Here is an 11,129-nt window from a genome sequence, read left to right on the forward strand (position 1 = left end):
CAATATAGCAGATGTGCCCACTACCACACATTTGGACTGATTTGTGACCACTGTTTGGGAGGGATGGTTATATTGTGTATCTGGAATGAATTTTAGGTCTCTACGTCCATCCCATGGGGAATGGGAGCAAAAACAAAAGTGTTGCGTTTATATTTTTGTTGAGTGTATATTCATCTGTGTGACGATGCCTCTGTTGCATCTCTGCTGATTGCTGATGTAGCACAGAGGCTTGACACAATTTGTCCAGATGCCCAAAAGTGCGTCATCTTTGATTTTAAACATTTAAAACTGAACATTTGTGACAAGTTGTGCGTCCACGTCGTTGCCCCTGCCTTCCCTTCGATCACCATACCACAGCAGTGTGTATTTATTGCACCCATACACCCTCTTCATGGAGACTCCCATGTGAGGTATAACTTGTGAGATGCTGGTCAGAACACAGCATCTCATCTCTTCAGGCTTGCTTTGGCTGGTATCATTTTTATAATACATGTGGTAACAACATTAATGATCTCTGTTAATCTGTCTCATCCGATGTTCCCTCTAATGTTTCATGTGTCTGAGCGAACACACAAACTCCCTGAGCGTCCCTTGGACCACTGTGAGCAACAGCAGACGTGTGCACTGTGGTCACGCCAGCATCCAATCCATCCAAGTTACATGTTTATTAAAATAATCAAATTACTACGGAGCCCCGCAGGGGACATGGGAGAAAAAAAAATTAAGACAGACTTTTGCGAGATCTCGCAAAACTATCTCGGGATCTCGCAAAAGTTTTGCGAGATCTCGCAAAAGTTTTAGCCGCATTCTTCCCGTTAGCTCGAAGCTAACGGGAGGTCGAGACCTACTACAGCTGGGAGGAACACCGCTTTCCCGGCACATCGTGCCTCGACCTCCCGGTCAGCTTCGAGCCGGCGTCCGAAGAATGTGGTTAAAAGTTTTGCGAGATCCCGAGTTTGTTTTGCGAGATCTCGCAAAAGGTTTGCGAGATCCCGAGTTTGTTTTGCGAGATCTCGCAAAACTTTTGCAAGATCTCACAAAAGTTAATTTTTTTTTCTCCAATGTCCCCTGCGGGGCTCCGTAAATCACAGCATTTATGTTAGACTACTTTTAATTACCTGCTTTAGTCCACTTACAATGAAAATTTAAATAAATCTTGTTCATGACCTGTGCAGCATTTTAACACTATTGGAAGGAAAAGTAACCTGAACTCCAATTTCGAAAACACAACTTCTTCTTTTTTATTTTTTTATAAAGCTCTGACTGTATTATGAGTCTGTGGTCTGGGAGAGAGTCCTGTAACTCTGTCTGCAAATACAGTAAATAATGACCAATGTTGGGCAATTAATTACATGGTTACTTCTTCAAAAAAGTAACTGAGTTATGCAAACAACAAAGTTTTTTGCAGCTGTTTACCTAAAAATGCAGCCAAAGCGTTTTTTAAACAAACATTTCAAACTATTTACAGAACAATCAGCTGTTCTGCATCAAATCTGATGCCACACAAATTATTTGTGCCGCTCCAAAAAATAATTTCTGTCCACTATGAGATGAAGGAGAACAGCAGCCTGATACCTGCAGGCCTGACAGCAGCAGATGTATCACTGCTGTAACACCTGTAACACTCAGCAGGCGCCTCATTGTTCAGTAAATAGAAACAACGACAGTATTCAGGAAGAAAAACAAACATTGCAGATATTTTATCATAACTCTGGTTTTACGTGGCCGATCAACACGATTTAAAAACTGCTATAAAGTCCACACTTTGTCCGTCAGTTGTTCCGTCTGTCCTGCTCACATCTCCAATGGTTGTACACGTTGTCATTAACGTGGCTTCACTCCACATCAGCCGCTTTGCTAAAACACCGGCACATAAGGACGCTGTCATAGCCTGTCAGCCACGTTGATTAGCTGCATACGAATGTGAATCGCATCATTGGCTGGATTATGGCATAAGGTGGCATCGTTCTAATCCCATCCAGGAGCAGCCAGTCACTGACTAACATGCAGAACAGAATTGTTAACGGATTTATTTTCATTTCAATTCAGGTTAGATTTTTTTTTGTGTGCAACGCAGATTTTCTGTGCGCAGAGAGCGAGCCAGCATTGCGCAGCTTAGAGGGAACATTGGACTCATCATATATCACTTTTGTCTGGACTCCACCTAAAAAGTTATTTATCCAAAAAAGAAACGTTGGATAACCAAGGAAATCAAAGCATTCATCAATAACAAAGAAACTGATATACAGATGTGGAGACGTTCCTGAGAAAAAAGCTTTCTCCAGAGAGGTACGAAATTAAAAACGCTAAACAAAGTATAAGGCTAAAATTGAGGTGAATTATAGAAATAAAAACCTTACAGCTCCCTGGCAGGGAATCAAAAATATGCCCTCCATTAATCAGTATGCTAATGCATAACAGCTGTACTTGCATGACTAGTAATGGAAACCTTTGAAAAGATCCTAAAAAGTATTATTGTGTCCTTTAAGGTCAAGGTCAAGTTTATTTATATAGTACATTTCAAACAGCCGATGCTGCACAAAGTGCTTAACAATATAAAAATGGTATTACAAAGCAACAATGTAATACAATATTAACAATAAAAAACAATAATAGGACAATAAAAGAATTAAAACAATAACTAAACTAATTCAAATAAGACCAAAATGCTTGGGTCATAGTGTGTTAAAAGCCAGGGCATAGAAATGTATCTTTAGTAATGATTTAAATTGCTCAAGTGTTTGTGCAGATCTAATATTTAAGGGGAGACTATTCCAAAGTCTGGGACCTGCCACAGAGAAGGATCTATCACCACGAGATTTGAGATTAGTCCGTGAGATGGACAACATTAGTTTTGAGCTAGACCTCGTGGTTTTTCCTGGAGCATAGGCAGAGAGGAGCTCAGACAGGTAAGGAGGAGCTCAGGCATTAAGTTTAAATTGGATCCTGTAGGAGACAGGAAGCCAGTGTAAAGAAGCTAAAACTGGGGTTATATGCTCTCCCCGTTCGGTACCAGTTAACAGGCGAGCAGCTGCATTTTGAACCATCTGAAGACGATGGATGGAGGCCTGATCTAGACCATAACACAATGAATTGCAGTAGTCCAATCTGCAAGTAAGAAAAAGGTGAATAACACGCTCAAAGACGTTAGCCGGGAGGGATGGCTTTACCTTGGCCAGCTGTCTTAACTGAAAGAAGCAGGACTGAACTGCTGCACTCACCTGCTTATTCAATTTAAAAGAACCATCAATGTAGACACCAAAAAAAACCCAGACACAATAAGCAGTCTGAGACATGAAAACGGAGAACTTATACAGTATATATAAATCGGTCCACCACTCATTTACACATTTGCCAGTTCTTTTTAGTATGTAAACCAGGGGTGGGCAACTCCAGGCCTCGAGGTCCTGCAGGTTTTAGACGTGTCCTTGATCCAACACAGCTGATCCAAATGGCTAAATTACCTCCTCAACATGTCTTGAAGTTCTCCAGAGGCCTGGTAATGAACTCATCATGTGATTCAGGTGTGTTGACCCAGGGTGAGATCTAAAACCTGCAGGACACCGGCCCTCGAGGCCTGGAATTGCCCACCCCTGATGTAAACCAACAGCTGCTGGACTTGGTATGAGAAAAGATTTATAATTACGTTTTCTGATGACACTGTCCTCTTGTCCTTGCTTCAAGGCAGGGGCGGATCTAGAGGGGTGGCATGTGCCACCCTAAACTGATCTCTTGCCACCCCTATGCATATGACAGTGTTGTTTATTAAAATAAGGTAGCATTAACACTTTGATCCCAGCAGCAATTAAAATTGAATAAAATTGAACTGACCACCACCACAAATGGTTCAGCCCATAGCGTGGACCGGCTTTACTTCTTGTTGTCAGTAGCAACAGACCGTGCCAGAGCACATTTGAACAACACCATGGGCATTTCAGATTTTACACAGGTGGTGGGTTGGTCTGGAAATGGAATGAAGGTGAGTGTTATTAACCCTCTGTGGTCCACGGACACGCTGCACCTCCAAATCACATGACTGATGTAAGCTGACATAGCAACAAGCTGCAGCCACGCTGAGTCTGTGTTTCAGCTTGTTTTGAAGGTTCGGACTTCAAAGTATACACCAGTTTTTACATTTTAATGACAGGCCACTAAATCCAGAGTTATGATTAAAAAAAGAAGTATAAGCAGTTTTTAAAAAAGCATTTTCTCAGGACAGCATAAAAAACAGTAAAGAAAGAACAAAAGCCACCTCTTTCCTATCGGTGGAAAAATGTACCATAGATAAATAGTTGTATATAACTTTACTGTTTACAAATATGTGCACAGCTTTTTCAAAATTTACACGTTAAATTTGCATTTCAAGTTATATATAATAAATCATTTACTAAACATTTCTGTGTTTTTCACAGTAAAATAATATAACTACTACTAGGATCTTATATTTTGTGTGTGATTTCAGATCAGTTGTGTTAATACAGTATGTCAATGAAAAAATAACTGCAAATTCAGACACGTGAGGTTGAGCTGAAAATGATGACAAAAAAAACATTGTGAAATACAAATGTAAAATCAAAAGCAGTGAAAACTGGACATTTTGGACCTCAGAGGGTGAAATCATGAAAAAATTAGATTTAAATTCTTGTTCATGACGGTGCAGATTTCTGACATTTGGTGTAAATTTAAGCAACAATTTTATTTTTTCTAACAAAAACTTCAGTTAGACTTGTGTTTGTATGTGAACCGCCCCATGTTGTGTAGCTTTCTGGATTTTATACTTATTGGGCTACATATTTATTCATTCTACAGGCTGTACAGTACATCTAATCAAAGTTCACATGTGTTATGTAATTGAAATGTTTAATTATGTGGGCTACAGAAATAACTAAGTTATAGAAACACGTGTATACTTACTGCATTTGAATCATTTAACCATATGTAACACCTGCATATGAGTTTGTTTTTTTAAAGGCTTTAATTTGGCCACCCCATTTGATTTCCATGCTTCCAGGTCCTGAGCCTGTCCATGGCCCTGTTTTACCCAAATTTGTGAAGTGGAGGTTACAAACAGAGCAGTCTTTGACCATCAACTCAAGTTCAGAGGAACCCAAATCATTTAAGGAAAAATAATCGTTTAAGTCCAAATTTAGCTCTTTGTCATATCAAAGCACACCAGCACTCGCACGCAGTAATCTCATTTTACACACGGCGTCAGTTTCATACAACACGTGATAAGTTAGAGGAAACTGTGTAAGAGCATAGAACGATGACATGGTGGGTTATTGGTTATACTGACTTGTAAAAGGTGGGTACCCAGCTCCTTTGCCATGTTGTCCAGAGGACTGAACCTTGTTGACTGCCCCCATCCATCACCCAGACCTGCACAGAGAGACAGACACAATCAGAGAGACAAAGGCTGGCTCCATCGGTCACACGAACCAGACTACGGGACAAATTAAAAATATATCTTTGACAAACACGCACACGGTCACTAGAACAAAGTTAATGTCACACATTCATTTTCTTTTTTACATGAAGAAAATATTCTTTCACAAAGTTTTTGGGCAAATGAAGCCGACCTTAATAAGATTAAATAACTGAAGCATCAGACATGCTGATTTTTTTATTTCACTACAAAGCCAAGCAGTGGAAACTTTATTTATTTGATGCTGATGCCATCAGAAGAGTATTAAAATAATGTGTCATGATTTATATACAAAAGGTTGTTGGAAATTTGTCATTGTTTGTTTTCATTGGAAGAAAAAACAAGTTGGGTTTTTCGTAATTTTTACAATCTGGGTGGAATTAAACCAAAAATATTTAATCTCTAGAAAAACTTTTAGAATATTTGGCACATTTTTCTACTATAAATGTTTATTTATGTGTCTAATTAAGGGTAAAAACATGATATTTGTGACACTGTTGCTGCTGTCCAACATACAGGATCAAAAGAGTTCAAAGCACTTTGCACAACTTTCCTCATTCATTGAATTCATACATGTGCTTTTTTCTTTGTTTCTGTTTTCCATTGAAGTGCTTTCTATCTGACATTTACACATATTTATAATGTGATGGCTGCATCGGAGAGCAGCTTCGAGGTTCAAGGATATTTGGCGTGCAGACAGGAGCAGATTGAACCACTGCTGTTCTTCTAGAATCGGACCGTGTAGTATTAAACATAATTCAATTTTCAGATCAACAGGAAATCTCTAATGTTAACTTTCCTTTTCCAAGACTATTCTCCCACCTAGGCATGAGATTTGCCTTCAGCTGTGTATTCTGTATGTTGGTCAGCTGACATACAAAAATGAATCAGTGGGAGTATTCTGAATATTCTGAAAATATGTATTTTACTATATAAAGTTATTACAGTGTTCTATAATTGAATAACATTATTGAGCTGCATCCTTCTTTGTATACACAATGGAACGAATTACTACCTACTGTATGTAGGTATGCTGTGCCGTATTTACACAGTATGTGTGGGAAAATCTGAAAACGGACAATAAGGGGGCGATGAAATATGAGAATCGGCCTGAAGCGTTAAGGCTTGACATAATTCATCTAAACTCTTTTTTGTCACCTCGTCATGGTGGTGTCCCAATCACACAGTGGAAGGTTTGGTTTGGTTTTAAATCTATGACTTGGAAACTAAGTGAAGCATTTTCAGGCTACATAAATATGGCACAGTTCATCTCTGCACAGTCAGGTCCTTCAAAGACAGAACTGTAAACCAGTGTCTCTGCTAATCAAGCAGTTTGAACTAATTCTGCTTTTAATATCAAAGTTATTTCACATGAAATCTGCTGAAAGCCAGTGAGTGAAGAGATGTGAGGAACACAAAGTAAGTGTTTGAAAAAAGAAGGAGAACAAAGTTAAATTGTTGTTGTTGTTTTTTTACATATTGGAGTGAATTGTGTTATTGTGTCATTAATACAAAAACGTCCAGTTAAATTTCTCTAACTATGCCAGTAATCTAGACATTTGCTGCCAGCACAATAATGTCCTCACAGTCAGTCCTGACTCCAGGCTCTGCTGTGGACTGGTGTGTGCATGGAAAAGAGACAGAAGCAGCTTTACATTGAAAAAGGTTTTATACTGCAAGTATAAAAAGTTGACCTGCCATCAAATGACTTAATATATGTTTCTGCATTTTTCACACTGTATGTCCGTGCTTCACGCTCCTATCATGAAATTTAACCATACGTCTGGGACAGACACATTTTAGCTGTTAAAAGACAAGAAAAGTATCCAACAAAATGAGACATAAAAAGCACATTTTTAAAAATCCATATTGAGACAAGTGAAACAAATAAAATAAAAAAAACAGTGAGGTACACTCTACAGCGTGTTAATACTGAAGAAAGGTTGTCTCGATGCATGCTCGAGAATCTGGGCACAGAAATCAAGTTGATTCTCTTCATCCAGGTCTGAAAATATCCACAAAAACAGGATCAAGTTTCTGGGAATGCAAAAAGTATTCTCTGAATTCCAGTAAAAAAACAATGCTATCCTCTATTAGAGGTCGAATAAACTGTAAAGAGTAAAGAATATTTCTCACAACCTCAGTTTGAGATTGTTGGTATTTTCTCTGGATTGTTGTTCACTCTCTACATTACAATATAAATATAATGTCATAAACAGCACAAGAAGCTCATTTCTCTTCTGCAAAGACACCTGAGTGACCTGCTGTCCCAGCACCCATCAGAGGTCAAACTGAGGTACGATTTCTTCCCCAAGGCCACTGGAACTACAGATGAAATCAAATAGCAAAATCAGAATAGCCACTGTGTAGCTTTCAACATGAGTACTGACATGATACAGTTTCACTCTGCAATACTATAGCTTTTACTTTTGAAAAACAGCATATATATATATATATATATATATATATATATATATATATATATATATATATATATATATATATATATATATATATATGGTTTTTACATTTATTTTTATTTATTTATTTTACATTTATCAGTTGGACATGTTGGTATTTGAAATTATACTACATTTAAATTAGGGTTGTTGCTTTTTTAAAACAAAATATTAAACCATTCAAATAAACTGTAAAACAGTGATAGGAGTCATCTCACAGCCCGCCAAGCGTCCACTGAGGAAATAAAAAAAATCAACAGAGTTTTTATTTTGCAACAGTCTCTGGAGGAGCGACTGGAATCGGGTTACACTTGCCTTCATTACTCACAGAAGGCTGAAACGACACTAGTCATCTTTTAATAAAAAGAACGTGTGCGGACTAAAGAGTAGTACACGTGTACCTAATACTGCGTAAACTGTAATGTTCATTTAAATGGAAGGAAAATAGAGCAAAATAGGTCATATTAACCCGCAACACTTAAAAAGTCACGTAATCACACTACTATAATAGCATGTAATTATATGTAATTATTTAACGTAAAGAATGTTTGTATGTTCACATTGTTTTGATGTCAGGTGAGTATTTCTACTTTGCTTCAAAGCCAAACTAATGTGACGGTAACTCGATTTCAATCCTTTGAATTCAAATTTTATTTTGCACAACGACACTGATGAGCTAATAAGACCAGAACAGTTTTACAAACGAACAACAGATATTAATAATTAATAATAATCAATAACGCAATAAGATCACGTGACAAATATATTTCAACGTGTATGTGACAGCAACAGAAGTGAAATGTATGCTTGTGTATTTCTTTTGAATTTATGTATATCTCGGTATGTGGGTAATATTTTTTAACACATGTAAAACTGACAATTTGATACGAAAAGATGTTTTTTCATGTTTACATTCCACTTGAAATTTCAATTGAATGAAATATTTTCTGTTTTTTAACTGCAAACAGAGAAAAACAAGAGTCCTGCATTGTAACTGTTACAGTTGTTGTAATCCTGTTCGTTTTAACAGATGACGCTGATGTCAGCCTTCAGGCGGGATAAATGCTGTCAGATTATCCCGAGGCTCCCGATGTGGAGCGTTTAGCTTCAGCCAAAATGATGCCAAACTAAACTCTGAACATAATAAACATTTAGCAGAAGAAATAAGCTCTCCGTATCAGAGCGATGCAGTGAAAGAAACAGACTATCAGAGACAAACGAAGCTTCCTTCGTTAAAAGCAGCCTCAGCCGTGCAGTAACAGGCCCACGCTTATCGCTGCGCTCACTTTAACACAGGCTCAGCGCTGCTAACACGTTTAACTTTGTCACATTTACAGACACGAGTCATTCTTTCACAGATCCACAGAAAGTACAGGCCACATCTGGAAGCTGAAACCCATTTTCAAATGTAAAAAGAATGCAAGCTGCGATCTCTGCTGGCGAGAACAACAACAACAACAACAACAACAACAACAACAACAACAACAACAACAACAACAACAACAATAATAATAATAATAATAATAATAATAATAAAGCGCTTCATAACCTCGCTCCTCCATATTTATCTGATCGTCTCCATACAGAGAGTTTCCCTTCTGTCTGTTCCACCTGCCCGCCTGACTACCGTGGGGCTACCGTGGGACTTGTTCTGCCCGAGTCTTTGGATGCACTTTCAGCAGATCTCCGGACTACAGACCTCCTCTCTACTTTAAATCGCGTTTTAAAACCATTGATTCTAAGTCGATTTTAACCTTGTTTAGTTTTTATACTTTCATTTTTGTTTTTTTATTTTTCATTTACCTTTTGTTTTTATTGTGTTGTACTAATGTAAGGTGACGCCTAGAAATCAAATGTATTATTATTATTATTATTATTATTATTATTATTATTATTATTATTATTATTATTATTATTACATTCTATTTTTATGCAATATTATTAAACCAAATAAAGCTCTCCGTATGGAGACGATCAGATAAATATGGAGGAGCGAGGTTATGAAGCGCTTTATTATTATTATTATTATTATTATTATTATTATTATTATTATTATTTCAAAGATCGTTGGACTTCCAGCATGAGAACACGTTTGTGCTGAAACACAGCGGCGTCCCTGAGCAGGACTCTGTCTTTCGTCTATGACGCCTTTAGAAATCCACGTCTCGTGCATCTGTATGATGAAACTTTGTTGTCATTCGTGGATTACAGCTGGATTAGTCTTCAAACTCGGTAAGAATCCACGCGAGAACGACCAACGGGCAGGTCAGTGACTGAAGCAGACTTTCCGAGTGTTGACAGAGTTTTCCCGCACTGCCCCAGTGCCCACGGGCACTAATGAAATAATTCATCTTGATAAATGAGTCGTTTGAAGCAGACATCAGTGTTTAAACTTCCAATCTACTGTGTCCATCTAACTAACAAATAGTGATTAATAATTATTGTTATTATTATTGGAAGAAAACCTCTGTCTGAATCGGCTACAAATGAAAGGGTGTCGGGTGCCTACCGTCGGGGAGAATGCTCCGCATCCGGAGGTAGCTGCTCGTCAGCCGGATGATGGAGGCCTTGTCCAGCTGGGAGGTGATGGCCGCCGGCAGAGGCAGCAGCTTGGCCAGCTCATAAAACTCTCCGTTCTCTTTCTCTCTGCGCTTTTTCGCGGCATTCTTTGATTTTTCCTTCATTTGAAGAACTTTCAGTTAAACGCTGCTTGCATGAAAACACGCGACGAGTCAGAAACACGGCGTTTCCGTGAGAACGACTCGCTGTGTGTCGCTGCAGTGCGATGTGCTGAGTGCCGGAGAGGTCCGAGAGTCCCGGGCCTCCTATGCCCGTGCAGCAGCGCAGCTCCCAGCCCTGGCAACTTTACACTCTCACCTGTGCCACGGCACGCGCTTTCACAAGCTGCAGTCCAAACTCGCGAATGCCACGTCCACTTCACCCGGTTTCCGCGGCCCTCTGAGCTACAGCCTTACAACTATTCAAGCACAGTCACATCAGAATATAGACAGCAGACCTGTCTCTCCGCCCGCTGCTCACTGTGTGTGTGTGTGTGTGTGTGTGTGTGTGTGTGTGTGTGTGTGTGTGTGTGTGTGTGTGTGTGTGTGTGTGTGTGTGTGTGTGTGTGTGTTTCTATTTGTCCTGTAGCTCTGCAGTAAAACCAGTATAAGTCTTCTGCGCACTGAACCTTAAAAAATTAAGAAGATAAAGAAATAAGAAAATATTTTACACATTAAAGTTCACTA

At 38.7% G+C, this 11,129-nt stretch overlaps 1 protein-coding gene across 1 annotated transcript in view; it reads right to left on the minus strand.

The window, feature by feature from the left end:
• Positions 1-10,895, minus strand: part of sim2 (SIM bHLH transcription factor 2) — a 60,090-nt gene extending 49,195 nt beyond the window's left edge. Inside the window, exons 1-2 of the mRNA XM_085419777.1 lie at positions 10,394-10,895; positions 5,297-5,379 (exon numbers count right to left, since the gene is read on the minus strand). Coding sequence (XP_085275903.1) covers positions 5,297-5,379; positions 10,394-10,568 — 258 coding nt within the window. The 5' untranslated portion in view covers positions 10,569-10,895. The remainder of the gene's footprint in view (positions 1-5,296; positions 5,380-10,393) is intronic.
• Between the last annotated feature and the right edge of the window lie 234 nt (positions 10,896-11,129).

The sequence above is a fragment of the Rhamphochromis longiceps genome, linkage group LG10, assembly GCF_057381845.1.
Source record: "Rhamphochromis longiceps isolate RC_006_pf linkage group LG10, R_longiceps_female_GT1.1, whole genome shotgun sequence".
Classification (NCBI taxonomy): Eukaryota; Metazoa; Chordata; class Actinopteri; order Cichliformes; family Cichlidae; genus Rhamphochromis; species Rhamphochromis longiceps.